The 18,775-nt window shown below is 40.2% G+C and overlaps 1 protein-coding gene across 4 annotated transcripts in view; it reads right to left on the bottom strand.

Moving 5' to 3' along the window:
• Positions 1 to 18,775, bottom strand: part of DIS3L2 (DIS3 like 3'-5' exoribonuclease 2) — a 746,747-nt gene that overhangs the window by 166,683 nt on the left and 561,289 nt on the right. For all 4 annotated transcript variants that reach the window (XM_089680086.1, XM_089680087.1, XM_089680085.1 and 1 more), the window contains one exon: positions 5,212 to 5,291. In XM_089680086.1, coding sequence (XP_089536212.1) covers positions 5,212 to 5,291 — 80 coding nt within the window. The remainder of the gene's footprint in view (positions 1 to 5,211; positions 5,292 to 18,775) is intronic.

Genomic DNA, 18,775 nt, shown 5'->3' with positions numbered 1-18,775 from the left:
GCTGTGTGTGCAAGTGATTTTACAGTAACAAAAAAAAAAAATCCAGTTTTCCCTTTCGTTCATTTATGATCACAGTGTCTTCTATTCTCAGCCATAAATAAATCCCAAAGTAGTGAAGGGTGGGAGAAACCAAGGCTCAATATTAAAAGGCAAAAATCAAGAAGGTATGCGGACGAGTACCCACAGCTGCACAAGATATAAGCCTTCCATATGCAATGGTATAATCTTCCTAAAAGAAGAATTCCATGCCTACAACATGGTAAGAAACACTGACTCCAGCAGTCCCATCCCTTGGAACCTGGATTTCAATAGCCAAGCTGGTAAAGCCAGCGACTGTAAAGCAGGGTGGAAGATCGGCCCTTGAGACAGAAGATCTGCCCTGATCAGCAGATGCTGAGGGACGTCTGCCATCAACTGTGCCACATCGGCATACCAGGGGCGGCGGGGCCAATCCGGAGCCACCAGAATGACCTGAATGCCCTTGGCCTCTATCCTTTGCCACAGGTGGGGTAGAAGCTTGAGGGGAGGGAATGCATAGAGGAGATGGCAAATCTGATGAAACAAGTCAGGATGTAGGGATCACTTGCCATGGTTTAACGTTTGACAACTGAGGTAGTCTGCCTGCCAATTGTCCATGCCAGGGATGTGCATGGCGGCGAGAACACTGGACCGTAATGCTCCGCCCACCTGACAAAGCGAGAGGTCTCCAGCGATGCTGCCACACTACTTGTCCCACCTTAGTGGTTGACATAGGCCATCGCCGTGGCATTGTCCAACTGGATCAGGACCAGGTTCCCTTGCAGATGCTCCATTCACTGCTCTAGGCAAAGCCTGATCACCCTAACTTCCAGGACATTGTTAACTGGGACTCCTTTGGTGTCCAGAGACCCTGGGCTGAGATTGCCCCCAGCACTCTTTCCCAGCCAGACAAGCAGCGTCCATTGTAACCACCATCTAATGCAAGGGAAGAAACGATTTCCACTCCTGAAGGACAATAGGCCGAAGCCACCAAAGCAGCGATGTCCAGGTCTGTAGACCCAGGCAAATCCGGGTGTCCAAGGAGTCGGGGGACTTTTCCCACTTGGAAAAGATCTCCTTCTGGAGGGCCCTGGTATGGAACTGAGTGTATGAAACCGCCTTGAAGGCAGAGACCATCAGGACATGCACGTAACAGTAAAGGGAGGACCACCTGCAGAACAGCAGTAGCCATTACCAACTGAAGCTTCTGAACCTCGTCCAGAGGAAGAAGCACATTGGCCAGCGTTGTGGCAAGGACAGAACTGGAGCCAGCACTTAGATGGAAATCTGAGGAGCAGAGGCAAGACCAAAAGGGTAGCGGCGCAAAATATTGCTCCTCTCCCACTGCGGCGCGGAGGAAATGCTGGTGTCCAGCACAGATGGAGATGTGCAAGTAAGCATCTGTGATGTCTATAGACGCCAAGAGTCCCCTTGATGAAGGGAGGCCACATCAAGATGAAAGGACTCCATCCTGAAGCTTCGCATGCGCATGAAGCAGTTCAAAGCCTTCAGATCCAGGATCGGGCAAAACCATCCTTCCTTTTCAGGAACTGTAAACAGGTTGGAGTAGAACACTCTGAAATTCTATTTTGTACCTGGACAGAATCAGCTCTTGTACTGCTTATGAGAAATATGGGAGGTCCACAGGGCTGGAAATCAGTGCAGGTGACTCCCCACCCAGGACACGGAATTGAGCGCACTTTCATGCTGAGGGCAACTTGTCTGCTGACTTGACCAGCCTGGAAGTCCAGGGGTGTTTGGTAACCTCCGTGGGGGCTTTAAAGGGCTTGGAACCCTTGTCTGTGGATCCAGGGGGCCGAAAAAACTTCTGGAGCATAGAAAAAGAGGGGCTGCACTTGTGATGCAGTTCATACCCCTCTGGGCTGTGGAAAAAAGGCACTCCCCCCCGAGATTCATGATGATATCCTCTAGGGTAGCCCCAAGGAGGCGATCACCAAATCAGGTGAACGGTGTAGGAATTACAACAGTTTGCATATGTGCCTCCCACTTGTTAAGGGACCAAAAGTAATGGGAAAGAATAATCATGAATCAAACTTTCACTTTTTAATACTTGGTTGCAAATCCTTTGCAGTCAATTACAGCCTGAAGTCTGGAACGCATAGATATCACCAGACGCTGGGTTTCATCCCTGGCGATTCTCTGCCAGGCCTCTACTACAACTGTCTTCAGTTCTTGTTTGTTCTTGGGGCATTTTCCCTTCAGTTTTGTCTTCAGCAAGTGAAATGCATGCTCAATCGGATTCAGGTCAGGTGATTGACTTGGCCATTGCATAACATTCCACTGCTTTCCCTTAAAAAACTCTTTGGTTGCTTTTGCAGTATGCTTTGGGTCATTGTCCATCTGCACTGTGAAGCGGCGTCCAATGAGTTCTGAAGCATTTGGCTGAATATGAGCAGATAATATTGCCCGAAACACTTCAGAATTCATCCTGCTGCTTTTGTCGGCAGTCACATCATCAATAAATACAAGAGAACCAGTTCCATTGGCAGCCATACATGCCCATGCCATGACACTACCACCACCATGCTTCACTGAGGTGGTATGCTTAGGATCATGAGCAGTTCCTTTCCTTCTCCATACTCTTCTCTTCCCATCACTCTGGTACAAGTTGATCTTGGTCTCATCTGTCCATAGGATGTTGTTCCAGAAACGTGAAGGCTTTTTTAGATGTCGTTTGGCAAACTCTAATCTGGCCTTCCTGTTTTTGAGGCTCACCAATGGTTTACATCTTGTGGTGAACCCTCTGTATTCACTATGGTGAAGTCTTCTCTTGATTGTTGACTTTGACACACATACACCTACCTCCTGGAGAGTGTTCTTGATCTGGCTAGCTGTTGTGAAGGGTAATTTTAATAGAATAGTTTTTTGTGAGCCACCAGGAGTTAACTTACTCTATTATTAATGTTAATAGTGTGCTTAAGTGAATATTTATTAAATATTAGATCGCTAGGCACTAATTACACCCTCTCTAGGTGTATAAATATAAACTATGAATTCTTGTACTGTACCGCGCTCCAATATTATCAACCTTTGTGATTGACCTTTTTTGATTGTGTGAATTTCTTAATATACCACCTATAATCCAATCATTACTTACTTCTATGGTGCTTAAATATACAATTAACATAAATTCATTTATAAATGTGAATTAAAAAATTATATGTGATTATAACAAATATTAATAAAAAATTAATGAAAAATTGGAATGTCAATTCTATGTGAATAAAATTAATAAAAAATTAATAAAACATTAATAAAAAATGGGAATGTCAATTATTTTCTTTGAATTTGAGATGGTGTTGTTATTCAATTTAGTTTATGTGATAAGTCTGTGTTGGCAGCTTAAACCTCTCCCTCTTGTCTCATCTCCTCTCTCCTCAGCTCAGCCTTCTCAATTGTGCTTTCTTCACTGGCTGCTTTGTTTATTCCTCCATATACGGAACATGCAGAGAAGGGAAAAGAAACAGTGTCTTATCCGGGATATAAGTGATTTATTGCTCTTTGATCTCCCACTCACATTGTGTAAATGTAAATAGAGCTTTGCATACAATGTATCCAGATCGTGCTTCAGACAGCCTAGCTGGTGTGTTTGCTTTCAGTAAATATACTCGCCATTCCTCTGTGGATGCGTGATAACGTCACCGCCCCTCCCCTACGCGTTACGCTACAGGGACTCGTAGCTTCCTCTGGGGGATGTGGATTTTTCATTAATTTTTATTATTATTTGTTATAATCACATATAATTTTTTAATTCACATTTATAAATGAATTTATGTTAATTGTATATTTAAGCACCATAGGTGTTGTGAAGGGTGTTTTCTTCACCAGGGAAAGAATTCTTCGGTCATCCACCACAGTTGTTTTCTGTGGTCTTCCGGGTCTTTTGGTGTTGCTGAGCTCACCGATGCTTTCCTTCTTTTTAAGGATGTTCCAAACAGTTGTTTTGGCCACGCCTAATGTTTTTGCTATCTCTCTGATGGGTTTGTTTTGTTTTTTCAGCCTAATGATGGCTTGCTTCACTGATAGTGACAGCTCTTTGGATCTCATCTTGAGAGTTGACAGCAACAGATTCCAAATGCAAATAGCACACTTGAAATGAACTCTGGACCTTTTATCTGCTCATTGTAATTGGGATAATGAGGGAATAACACACACACCTGGCCATGGAACAGCTGAGAAGCTAATTGTCCCATTACTTTTGGTCCCTTAACAAGTGGGAGGCACATATGAAAACTGTTGTAATTCCTACACCGTTCACCTGATTTGGATGTAAATACCCTCAAATTAAAGCTGACAGTCTGCAGTTAAAGCAAATCTTGTTCGTTTCATTTCAAATCCATTGTGGTGGTGTATAGAGCCAAAAATTTTAGAATTGTGTCGCTGTCCCAATATTTATGGACCTGACTGTAGAGTCCCAGCAGAGACCCTTTTCCCAAGATACAGTATACAAAAATGCATATTAAGTCATTATGTAGCAAAATCCTGTGCAAAAGCAAAATAAGCAGCTGCTGTTCATGAGAAGGTCCTAAAACACATTAAGTTATTTGTAGAACCAAGAATTTTTGGGGACTTTGAACAAATCAGTACCACTTCTGCTAGTCTGGCAAGTGGGTTACTTGTAAACAAAAGGTTGCCGATTTCAAATCAGTGGGTAAAGGTTTTAACTAAATCATATGCATATATGAGTAAGTAAATATGGTGCTATGTAAAGATGGAAGTACATATCCATTTTGTATTTCTCATTTTCATGTAATTTTGAGCACCTAGATCTTCTAGATCTAGATCTTTTCATTTCCAGACTCCTTTAAAGAAGCACTCCAGGAAATATAACTTGCCAGTGGGACATAGGTTTAATGCATTAATCACACTTAACTCTGAGGTGTTCTTATTAGGTTATGGCTTTATGAAAAAAGTGTGCCTGAGACGCACCAACGATGCCATTAGTCACATGGTTTTAATCCATACACTACTTCCTGTCTCTGATATTTTATTAATTGTATAGGCCTCTAGTCATATTGCACTGACCAGAGCCAACAGATCACTTTTTTTTGAAAACCACAAGAAAAGCACAGAACGAAGATCAATTATCACATTACACCTACCTCTGGCTGTCCCTTCCAAATATATTACCTGGAGCTCTCCTGTAATGTTAAATAGCCTGCAATAACTTACTTGTTACTGTCTCTGTAATGGTAAATGTAGCATCCTTGGGGCATTCCACTTTCCTGATCCAGGGTGAATGAAAGTTTTAACTGAAAAAAAAAAAAAATTAATTATGCAAAATAATTTTTTATTGGTCTGTAATTACGCAACCATCTTCCTTGCATATAGAGTAACAATTGCAACTCATCACCACCACAAATACACTTTAGAGTTGTATTGTATTCAATCTGGAAGATATTCTGTGATTTTTATTTTTTCCTGAGGACACAGCAAATACAAGCTGGCACCTCTATGTACAGCATGCCACATATCAGCTGTACTGAAAGTTTAATCTACTGGCTATATATGTCTTCAAGTGGAAAGGTAAAATAAGTCTCATAGTACAGCATGGTCAAGCTTGCGTATAACACTTATTAATTACCTTGTTCTGTAATGGAAATAAATATTTTTCTAAACTACACTGTCAACTGTATGAAGATTTTGACCTGTCACTAAGTAGGATGCATAGATACAATATATGGTTAGACCAGTTTTAATGACACAAAGCAAAAATAAAATAAATAAAAAAATCTAACAATGGCTTTGATGTTTTTTGTGCAAGGGTTTTTCTCCTTAGAGAGTCAGACTTGCTGACATTTCTCAGTAAGCACTGCCTAATATCCCCCCTATTTGATCTCAGTTCTCCAGTGAAGTATCTTCCCTGGCCATTCATGGGCTGAATAGAACCACCAGCCCCTAAATTATGGCAAAAAAAAAACAAAAACGGTGGGTATTTGTATACAGTAATGCTCTAATAATTTAAATTCCCAATAAGGAAAATGGGATTGACTTGATTTAGAGGCCTGTCTTATAAAAATCTGAAAAACACAGGTGAAGTCAGCACTCCACCCTGTACATATTCATTAGAAAATGTATGTACTATAGACATCTTACAAGTTCTTCTGCCAAACTGTTGAGTTTTAACCATTTCAATACCGTGCAATTTTACACCTTCCTGCCCAGGCCATTTTTCACGTTTCAGCGCTCTCACACTTTGAATGACAATTGCGCGGTCATACAACATTGTACCCAAACTAAAATGTTATCATTTTCTTCACACAACTAGAGCTTTCTTTTGGTGGTATTTAATCACCGCTGGGGTCTTTATTTTTTGCTAAATTAACAAAAAAAGACCAAAATTTTTGAAAAAAAAACACGTTTTTCTTTGTTTCTGTTATAAAAGTTTACAAATAAATAATTGTTCTTCAGAAATTTAGGCCGAGATGTATTCTGCTACATGTCTTTGGTGAAAATAACCAAAATTAGGATGTATTATTTAGTTTGTAGGAAAGTTATAGAGTTCAAACTATGGGATATATCTGAATATTGATCAATCCTGAAGTACTGACAGCCAATCTAATTTCTTGAGGTCCAAGAATGTCAGAAAAGTACAGATATCCCCAAATGACCCTTTTTGCAGAGTAGACAGTCCAACGTACTTCATAAGAGGAATGGCGAGTTTTTTGAAGTTGTATTTTTTTTGTCATAATTTTTCGGAAAATGAAAAAATTAAAAAAATTATTTTCACTATTTTTTTTTTTTACATACTGTCACCAGTGCAGTACAGCGTCATCATATAACTGGCATGGCGGTGAACAGGGACACTGACTGGTGACAGTATGAAAAAAAAATATATATATTTTTTTAATTTTTTTAAATTTTTTTTATTATTTTTATTTTTTTATTACTTTTTTTTATTTTTTTTTAAGATTTTACTATGACCAAAGTAGTACAATGTTACCATAGTAACATTGTACTACTTTGGGGAAGTGATCAGTATTTTTTTTTTTTTTTACACAATTTGCTTATAGCAAAGAATTACTTTGCTATAAGCAAGCATTTACCTGAATGAAATCGATTCATTCAGGGTTTTTTTTTGTGCTTAGCTGTGATTTGGTCACAGCTAATCACATGACATGTGCATGTTATTAGCTGTGACCATTCACAGCTAGGCACTAGTATACAATGGATGGCATGAATGAAGCCATCCATTGTATACAACTGTCATGTGACCTGCTGTGATTGGTCACAGCAGGTCACATGGTACCAGCAACGGGGGCCGGTACTCAGATCTGTCATCGGCCGTGTCCGAGGTACACGGCCGGTGACAGATCGCCCCGCTGCGCGGCTCTGTATTAGCGCAAACTGCGCATGTGCGGGAGGACGCCAAATGGCGTGCACCCGGAATGCCGAAGCACTTTTGAAGCCGCCAAACGGCCATTGGCCGGGCGGCTAATGGTTAAACAAGAACTAAAGGACTTAACCTGAACAAAAAAACACAGAGGAAAAAATACATAACACAAAGGCAGGAATCCTGTTGTCCTCAAAAGACACATGGAAATAGAGTTTTTCAGAAAATGAAAAAATTAAAAAAATTATTTTCACTATTTTTTTTTTTTACATACTGTCACCAGTGCAGTACAGCGTCATCATATAACTGGCATGGCGGTGAACAGGGACACTGACTGGTGACAGTGAACCTAACTCCAGAGTTCCCAAATTGTCTTCCAGGACAGCATATGAGATGATCAACAAGAACTTACCAGACTAGGGAGGGACAATAAAAAGGCCAAACAAATGTCCCTGAAACCTGTGTAGTTAATATAACAGGGTAATTGAAGTATTTTAATGATCATCTATTTAGTTCAGATAGTTTTGCTCCTAGTTGTATGTGGAATGTAAAGAACATTCATACATAGAAGGAAGCTGTATATGAAGTCTTGAGTGCAAGCTAAAAGAGAATAACTACCACAAAATATGCATGGGTTTTACAAGTCTGAGCTAGGGAGGGGATAAAAGCCATACCCTATACAGAATATAAGTATTTATGAAGGGTCTGCTGTAGAAGCACACATGCTGCAACTTTTCACCACCTACATCATTGTATGCGAATGTAACAAAGCGCTGTGTCTTGGAAGAAGACAATATCATCTAAGGACCCACTGTCCAGGAATGACACTTCTGTCATGTGTGTCATGGTGGTGCTGCTGATACCCCAAACTACTGCACACCTACTGCCACTGAAAAGACAAAGCAGTAGTGTCCTGGCCTAATTGCAAACATAACTACAGTACTTAATTAAATGTTAGGAGACACCAAAATTTGTCTGGAACAGATCTCCTAATGCACACTTGCATGGGAGGGGGAGTATAGTAGCACCAATGTGCATTAGGTCATCAAGGTTACTGACAAACATTAACAATTTGAAGAAGTATAATCACCTTACAGTTAGATAAAATAATCCTGCTTTAAGGCCGGTTCTGACCAGGGGCGGACTCACCATTTGGAAATGCGGGCACTGCCCGAGGGCCCGGGGTCAGTAGGGGGCCCCATGAGATGCCCTTGGTACTTTTTTCATAGGCTTTTTTGAGTTTGGGCAAGGACACAGGGGCCCCATGATCCCCTATTGCCCGGGGGCCCCATGAGTTGTCTGTCCACCCCTGGTTCTGACTCAAAAATAAGAATCACACCATTTCAAAGACATGCACAAAGACAATATAAACAAATATGTTTAAAATCTTGGTTATTCCCCTATACAAAAACATATGTTGTAGTGTAATCACTGACACTACATAAATGCAGCAACAAACTATCACACTATTAACACAGGAAGTCATGGAAGAGGTAGAACACTGTGGTACAGGATAGACACCAACCAAAATACATGACATAAATATGGCCTCTGGAACGTAAAATAAACTTTCTGCCCACTAAGTGCAGCAAAGCGAGCTCAAGACATTCCATAAAACACCTTAACCACTTGCCTATTGGGCACTTTTACCCCCTTCCTGCCCAGGCCAATTTTCAGCCTTCAGCACTTTGAATGACAACTGAGTGGTCATGCAACACTGTTCCCATATGAAATTTTTATCATTTTTTTCACACAAATAGAGCTTTCTTTTAATGGTATTTATTCATCACTGGATGTTTTATTTTTTGCACTATAAAAAAAAAAAAAAAACAGAAAATTAAAAAAAAAGAAAAAAGAAAAAAAAAAAAAGGTTTTCTTTGTTTCCATTATAAAATTTGGCAAACAGGTAATTTTTCTCCTTCACTGATGTGCGTTGAGGAGGCAGCACTGACTAGCTGCACTGCTGGGCACTTTTGGGGCTGCACTGATAATCAGTGCAGATGTCTACTTTGACATTTGCTGATTATCGGCAGTACTTTCCTCACACTGTAACAGTACTACCGATAACCAGTAAGTGTATTTACATAGTGGTCAGCTGTGATTGGACACAGCTGATCACGTGGCAAAAGGACGCTGTGATTTGCCTTTTACCATGTTGTGATCAGTTGTGTCCAACGGACACAGCAATCACAGACAGCGCCGGGGGCGCATTTTGGGAGGAGGTCATATAACTGGACTACTGCACTGTAGCCGCCATTCGGCTATAGCGCGGTAGTTAAGTGGTTATAAACCATTATATATACCCAATGAAGTGACTGACCTCAGGTGATATACAGAGGTGAAACAAATCCTCCTACATAGGTTATGTCTGTTTATCTGCTGTCTTCCCTTCTCTACATATGTTCAAAGTTTATAAAGCATGTCTGAGCTTTCAAAACACGGGGGTGGAAAGCTGAAATTACACTCCCCAAAAGAAACGCTGTCATGCCGTACAATACATATATGCCGCATAGACCGAAAAACATGAACAAGGTTAACACCGATATAGAAATGGCCAACAATATAAGTACATCATTACCACACATATCCTGCACAGAGTTTATAGTGTAACTGTCTGCAACACCAGACCTAAACGGGTGCTGCCATGCAGTAAAAGACATTACATGTGAAACCTATAACATCAGGACATATACATAAGAAGTCATGTAAGAGGTTACTACTGTATGAGATAACACCACTGGAATACATGTAAAAGGGACAACCTATGACATGTAAAAAGCTAAGCAGTAAACACTTCAGACAATCCTTAAATGCTGTGCAGGAGACTCTTGCTTCTTGCTGCCAAACACTATGTTGACAGAAACCCTCACTGCTGCACTGCCACACCTAAATGCCATCAAGAGCGTTTACCACGTAGCAAATTATATTATTCATTTTATTTATTTATTTTTTTAATAGGGACCCAATCCCAATATAAGGGATTGTTCACACTCAAGATGCCAACTCTTAACAAATGCACATTTAGTGTTAATTTGTGTTAATAGGTGCATTTGACTAGCATTAAAAATGCTACCAAACACCCTATGTGCGCTTTTGGAGTGTGTTAAAACCGCACCACAAATGCCTATAATAGACTGTAATGTTAATACTCCACAAATGCACTGAAAACGCCTGCCAGCATGAAGCGTTACCACAGATTTGAATGGGAGGAGTTGAAAAGCTTCAAACTCCTTCAGACTCGACATGAGGCTTCAATTTTGAAGTGAAGCGATTTTGACGCTTCGTGTTTTGATAATGTGAAAAGCACTGTGTGCTGTCCATAGTATCATTTGCATAGGCATTTGAGGAGCATTAAAAATGTCCCTCAGACACCTGCTTTCAATGCCAGTGTGAACTTAAGGTATGAAAATACAGCGTCCCAGTGTGAGCCTAAGGTATCAAAATACATTCAGAAAACATCCACTGCATAACCTTTACGTCTTTTAAGGATATTTAACGCTTGAATATTTAGTCTGTGTTCTCCTACTGTAGGAAAATAAGCATTGCTATGCTCAGAGAAATAATCCTCCTCCTCTCTCCTTAAATGTAGATGTATCCTTCTGCTGAAAATACCCACTAGATGAATCTGGATGGGAAGGAGTAGTGGGGGAAGTAATGCCCCCAAAGTAACACCTTCTCAGAAACCCCTACAGGTGTCAGTGCAGAAATAGGGAATTTGGGCAGAGATCAGGCTGAGTAGGGATCTCATATCTACCATGGAAGTCAAAACTTGAAATGTGGCGGCCAACCCCTCTTACACTGTAGAAGAGGTTGCTACAGGCACTGGCAGATTCTCCCCCCTCTCTCAGAAGGAACCATTTGAGAGAAGAAATCAGTCAGGACCCCTAAGCTCATTCAAAGAAGCCTTAGACAGGGAGAGCTAGATAAAAGTAACCAAAACAGATGAATACAATTAGGTACAGCAACCTCCAGTTTATCTGTGTCCGGCTCGTGCCAAGGGTGCCTGTATCCACCTGAGCTGCAGCCTGCATTGAAGATTCCAAAATGCCATATTAGCTCCTCCACCTGTAGCATCCTGACAGTTGTTTCTGAAAGAAACCACAATTAAGGTACCAGATGGGCCTCTCGAGAACGAGGCTTAGAGTCAGAGCCTCTTGTGCCTGGAAATTATTTCATCTGGCCCAGGATTAATGCCCGGTATCAGCTGATCAAACAGGACCTCAGCAAGGCCACCCAACACAGACCTCACCCAAACATGTCCTACATTCTAGATGGAACATGCACTCAGACACCTAGACTAGGAACCTGCGCTGCCTGTGCTTATCCCTGTTAAGGGGGTGTGCAGTTTCCAGACATGGACTTCACCATCGCCACCTTCTTCCCATACAGAGGAGGGGGTCTTGGAGGGCAATCTAGCAGAGAACCCTACCAGCTGCTCCCAAGAGAGACACGTAGGTAAAGAGGTGGATGGAAGAAAAGGAAAGCCAGAAAAATAGAGGCCTCCCCCTGGTGATGTATCTTCCCCGGCTGGAGGAAACAAAAACTGAGCGGTTCAGCAGAAGGACTTCCTTTTAAAGTGTCTTTGGTGACGCTTTTCCTGTTCCTTTTGGAGGAGGTGCCTTTATCTAACATGTTGTCCTGGAAGACAATTTGGAAAAATAGAACAGAAGCTGGTCAGGATTTGCAGCCACCATATTTATCTTAAGACAAGTGCACTGTCGTAATAAACTATCTTTACAGTCATATATTCTGATTGATTTAAGAGAAAACAAAATATTTTCCAGTCAGCCCTGTGCCACTGCTGCATGACAGCCATAGTCTTGGGCACGGCAAACCACATGTAATCATTTAAAGCTGAACTATGGGAATTAGGCAGCATGTACCCTTGCAGTGGGGCCCCTATGCAATGTAAGAGATAAAATGCTCATTAAATGTAAGGGGTTGCAGAACAGGCTTTATTGCCTATTGGACTCACAGCTCCAGCAGGCACTGGCGCGGAGAATGATTGTGACTTGAAGTAGCTTACAGAGGAGGCTGCAATGGACCATTCACATGGATCAAGGGAGCTTGCTGGGACGAGGAGAAGGTAAGTAGTACTCCTGATTCCAGAAACCCTAGACTTAACAAGCAGTCATGCCTTGCAGTGCGGTGGCCCCACTGCAGGGGCACATTTTGCCTAATTCCCAAAGTTTAGCTTTCAATCTAACAGAGCATTTTCACCAGGGTGAACGCATGAGGTCTGTGTGAAGCAAGAAGGCTTCTTTGCACACTTTCCTCTTTGCAGTGCAGAAGATAGATTATTACCAAGGCTCCTATTTACATATTGTGAATAGCCACAGGCAAGTATGTGACTTTGTAAACCTCTAGACATCCAAAATGATAAATAGGATCCCATCATTAAATAGCAAAAGTCACAAAGTGCACAGCCAAGTTTTAAAAAAGCTTTACAAAAACCCCAGTTCGTCAATTTAAGTGATAAGCGAGGCCCATCTAGAATAAACACTGCACTGTTAGCTAGGCATTTGCAGTCACTGAAATTCACTATACATTGTATAATTTCCAGAAAAGTTTATTAGCACATTTTCTTTGATTGAAAAAAGTGTTCTTTATTGAACTATAAAAGTGACTATGACAGTTTCTAAAACTACTGTACCGACCTACATGCACTGAAATATTTAAAAGACAAATACCACTTGAAGTTCCAATGTGAATGAATTTGTGAATTTTTACAAAATAAAAGTGGATAATTGGTCAAAAGGATTCTCTAAAATCACAAAAAGCTGTAAGGTCAACCACATTTTAAATTACTACTTTAGAGTGCAAATAATACATTCATAGAAACAGAATTATGAAAGCAAAGAAAAAGAGTAAAAAAAATTAGCAAAACTTCTAAATTCCAGCTACAATACTGTTGTCAATGTTGGCACACAATTTCCAGAGCTGAATAAAGTCTGAAATGCCATTTAATGTATTCTCAGGGAAAACACCCATCACCACCTGCCCAACTTCCCTGGAAATGATTATACTCCATTTTTAAATCATCATTCTTCAGGTTGTTGCAGAGTGGTCAGCAGAGCCATAGTGCCCTCCTCCATCTGCTGATAGAGCTTAATTAACCCTTCAAGCAATGGCCCTTCTGCATGCACATGCAGTGGATGTTTTACTGATTGCAGTGCAAAGCATTTGAACTGAAACCTGCTCTATTCAGATATTTTGCACTACGCCCAGCAAAGCATCCTAAATACAGTTCAATGCTGATGGAGCTCAGACGGAACCTCTTAAAAGCTCAATATACATACCAATACTCAGCAGCACATACAGCAAGAACTAGTTACCCATTAAACATAACATCAATATAATAGCAGTGTTTCTCAACCTTTTTTCAGTCAAGGCACCCTTTTTAAAGTTGTGCACCATCTCGAGGCACCCTTTAAAAATCTAAAAATCTTGAGGCACCATTTAAAATTCTGCAAAATCTCGAGGCACCCATTAAAAAAAAAGTAAAAAAAACAAACAAAAAAAGCACTAAACTAATAGTTTTACAGAACGCAGCAACATGTGCACACGTTAGCGGTGATTTATCCTTACAAAGCAAAATATACCTTTGCACACTGGTACTGACTAGTATTCCAGTTTCTTTTCTTCCTCAGTTTCTCTCTCTCTCAACTATTGTGACCCCAGCCCTGATAGAGAGGCAAGGGAGGGGCAAGCAAGGATGCTGTGCAGGTGCCCGATGTCATTCTTATCTACTAATGATAAAATTGTTTCTTATGTTGGCAGCGGCTAGAAAGTTGTAATTGTGCACAATGAAAACCTGTGGCTTTGTGTAACTAAAAGGAAAGCTTGATCTACCTGCTGGCTTGTATACAGTTTTTGGGCAATTTTTAGGCATTTTGCCAAGGCACCCCTGAAGAAACTTGAAGACACCCTGGCTGAAAAAGGCGGATATATATAGAATGACAGTAGCCCATGCTGAAAAAGAAGACTATTGGGACTCTGTACTCTGGAGTGATGAGACCAAGATAAATGTTTTTGGAATGGATGGCTTCAAAACTGTATGGAGTCGCAAAGGTGAGGAGTACAAAGAAAAATGTATGGTGCCTAAAGTGAAAGAGGGTGTTGGCATTGTCCTTTTGTGGGACTGCATGAGTTCTGCTGGTGTCAGAGAGATACATTTCATTGATGGCATCATGTATTCACAGATGTAATGATCTATATTGAAAGAGAACATGCTACCATCACTCCGTGCCCTTGGTTGTCGTGCACTTTACCAACATGACAATGATCCAAAATACACAACTAAGGCCAATGTTTCATTTCTGAAGAACAGAGTGAAAGTGATTCAGTGGCCAAGTATGTCTCCTGATCTGAACCCAATCCAACACCTATAGAGAATTCTGAAAAGACAAATTGAGCATCACTCTCCATCCAGCATCCAGACTCTACAGTAAAAGAGGTCGTTCTTGAAGAACAGAAAAAGATAGATGTTACAATATGTCGCCAACTTGTTCATTCCATCCCTAGGAGACTTGGTGCTGTCCTTACAAATCATGGAGTTCATACAAAATACTAGATGTAGTAGTTTTTGTTGTGAGGTGTAATCATTTTTGCATCACCTAATTTGAGTAAAAGTGAAGATTTTGTAATCTAAGTGGTATTATAAACATTTCAAGTAATGAGCTAAAAAAATGTTCTATTAAAAAAAAAACAAAAAAACTCAGTTTTGTCAAAATTTTGGAAATTTTTCTTGCATTCACTGAGATATTGATTAATATCTTAGTTTTCAAAAGGGGTGTACTCCTTTATGCTGAGCACTGTATGCCAACCACTCCAGTCACATATGTTTCTGGAACCAGCTTGAGATAATGCCTTCTTAGGGACATAGAACATTTTCCTGCTAACTGTTTCTAGTAAACGGGATCCTCAGTTGGCATAAAGAGGCATAGCATGTTCCAATAAATAGGTCACCAGCCCCTTGGTGTGAACTATTGCAACAAGAGAAGATTTTGATTGGATTCATAATATATATATTTTAAATTCTGACTCAAATTCTGATCTTAAATCAACAACAACCTAATTGTAACTGTCAAGAATAATCCAGGGAGGTTTTCTGCTGATGTAGCCAATATGTTTTAAGCTCATGTTGGTCATTCAGAGATGCTCTTCTGCAGACAACTATTAAAAGTGGTTATTTAAAAATGTGTGGACTCTCCTTGAAAACAACTGGCCATTCTCTGACCTTTTCATTAACTAGGTAATTTTGCCCACATACCACACAGTTTTTTTTTTGCGCATTATTCTCTGTAGACCAATTAATGATAATTTCATGTCAGTGGTGCTGAAGATGCTGCAACTACCACAACTAGCACAATTATGGTAAAATCACTTACAGTACAATATTTATATCCATTAGTTGGTCAAACATCAACTGAACCTTTTGACCATGTCTGAACACATTGTGTATTTAATCTGTATTACAAAAAAAAACCAAAAAAACAAACTATACAAGTGTACCATTGAGTGTGTCTTTATCTAAATAGAGTTCACTCGAAACAATGGCCCCTAACTGGACTGTGAAAAAAAAAAATATTTAAAAAAGGTCCACAAAACTTCCAATATGTGATCCCTAATGCAGAATTATATGGCTTAAAATTTGCAAATTTCCCATGTAAAATCGGAGGCAGCATAAACATGAGTCGAAGCTCATTTGAAGATGAAACCAGAGTGTAAAGTTTTGGAGGCAAAAAGATGTCCATTACTATACTATGTGACAATATGTCAAAGTCATTTTACCCATATGGAGATAGAATTACAATTCAATTAACATAACAGTCAACGTAAGACATATGCTTCCTATTCAGTGTGATGGTGTAATTTTACCTTTGTAAGCGCATTTATCATATGACTGACTATACATGCATTATTCAGCTATGAATATAAAGCCATTTATTAATAGCCACATTATCTATTTTACATATAAACATGGACTGGAATTTTGGCCTGACAAATCAAATGACAAATAGAAAAACAATGTTATTAGAGAGGCTTGAGTGTGTGGTCCAGCTAACTCGGGCAAGGCTACAAAAAAAAAAAAAAAAAGTTGTTTATGATCTGTAACCCTATTTTTGCAGACATTGCCATTCCTGGGTCAAATACAATGATGTCAGCGGGAGAGACAATGTGCCTTGGAGCAGCATTTTATGCTGGCAGGGACTGGAGATTTGTTAGAGAATAATCAAGCCAACACTCATCATGGCACATTTAAAGAAATTTAAGAAAGAGGAAGATCATAAAAATTCATTAGGCAGTATAAAAAGTGCCTTGTCGCCTCTTGGCTGACAAGTGGGGAAAGGTAATGTCTAATAATTGGAATCTGCATGACTGCATCACAACAGAAAACATCATTCACGCACAACACAAAACCACATAAGCACAATGAGTGTTAATACCCGTGAGGGTCACCCTTAAAAGTGATTCGCCACGGGCTCTGGTATTCTGAGGAAAAGGCTGCCAAAGGTCTTTTGTGCCAAAACTTTGACTCCCCCAAACCCTCCCCGACAAGTTCTATTTTAAGGTTTTGAGAACTTCACCTCTCTAAATGGCATTTAGATGTTGTGTGGATGGGCTGTGAGAAGCTGCATTGAAACGGCAAGCTACACTTCCCAAAAGTGCTTTTGTGTTCCCTGTTTCAAAGTCCCAGCAGGAGGCTTCCACTTTCCTCAATATGTATAAACACATAAGAAACCATTGGCTGATAGGTCACTTAGTGCGGACAGCCTATCCTTGCTTTCGTAACCCCTTCTACTACATCCAGCGAGCAATCTCCTTGCTTTGATGTTGGGTTGAAGCGCTCCTCATCCATCACTGACACAAAAAAGTTTTATAAAGGCCTGGGAGTTGGTTCACCTCTTGATAAACTGTAGAGGGGCGCAGTTTGAAAGAAGAGAGTGCTCTTTGACAGGGTATTTAAACTAAAAATAGCGTTACATCTTAATTAATAACCTAATTATAGTCATTGACTGTGAGTATCATTCACTTCATGAAAGGTCTTCATAATGAAGCATTGAGGTATGCCAAGTGATAGCATTAAACAAATTAGTACTGATGGGAAAAAATCTCAAGTACTTCTAAAAGAAATACAGGCAGCAGGCTACAACAAGCCAGTAAAATAAAAGATGTTTAAAAAGCTAGACAATTCTGAAATGGAATTGTTAGTAAAGTTTTGTATGCATTTAAAAACCCTAAATGTTAACTAACAATTTATTGTACCTTGGAGCTATTTTTATAATGCCTTGCATAATCAAAAAAGGGCCAACTGAAAGCTTGATCCTAGCATCATCACATTGTATCTTTGACTTTCTGAATTCCCTGCTCCACTTGCATGTGGCATTTTGTAATATTTACTGTGGAGATAAAGTATTTATATAAAAAAAGGACCATTTGGGTATTATACAGTGCTGTTATTCCAAAATGTTCCAGAGATTGGGGGCTGGAAGGGATGGTATTTATGCAGGTGAAGTAAAGCTTATTAATGGATTAGTGAGTAGAGATGAGGAAGGATATGGCACAGGATACTGCAGAGCTGCACTGCTGACCAGCAGTGGTGCAGGAACAGCAGTACAGGGGTCTCAACAGCTAAAAAATAGAAGTGTCCCCTAATTGTTTGCTGCTTCTGTGTGCTACCTATCAGAGGCAGCTAGCATGTCTCTCATGAATAGCAACATCTTAGTACCAAGCCAGTGCATCCTCCCCTCCTCTGCACATTCCTGTTAGAGGCAGAGCAATATGGTTTATTTTTGTGGCTTGATGTGTTGGTCACAAGAAGTGCCAACCAGACTCAAGGTCAAGAGGTTAAAAAAAACACTTGCTTCCTTTCTGAAATGGTAAGTTAATTATATCAGACTCCACTATCTTACCCAGTGCAGCATAATGCAGTGAGGGAACTTATCCCCCTAGCCTAGCACCTTCTTCACCTAACTGCAAAATAACCAGACAGGCACTACAGCACAAAGAAGGTCAGTGCACACAGATATTTGTGATTTAGCTCAGCAACTAGGAATAAAGGCTAAGATCAACTTTTGAATGCACATTTTATTTGCAGGTAAACAAATGTGCATGCATTATTTTTTTCTAAGGAGCCTGTAAAGCATTGGGTTCACAATCAGTAGATTGCAGGTGCAATGTCAGGCTCCTGCAGACTCTTGGGATAGCTGTCTGCCCATACCTCTGATACAGGCAGGCAGTGATATGAGAGCAGAAAGATCAATGAACTAGGAGTGTGCTCAAGAGCGCCCTCACAGTTCATTGAGAAGCAAGCTGCAATGGGTGATGGTACTTTTAGTCTATTCATTCACAGGAAGCTGTGAATGAATGATGCGGCTGCACGGTTTTCAAATTGTGACA

This window comes from Staurois parvus, unplaced genomic scaffold, assembly GCF_062004578.1.
Source record: "Staurois parvus isolate SC_StPar_1 unplaced genomic scaffold, SC_StPar_1.0 ptg000235l, whole genome shotgun sequence".
Taxonomy (NCBI): domain Eukaryota; kingdom Metazoa; phylum Chordata; class Amphibia; order Anura; family Ranidae; genus Staurois; species Staurois parvus.
This window is presented reverse-complemented; position numbering and strand designations above follow the sequence as displayed.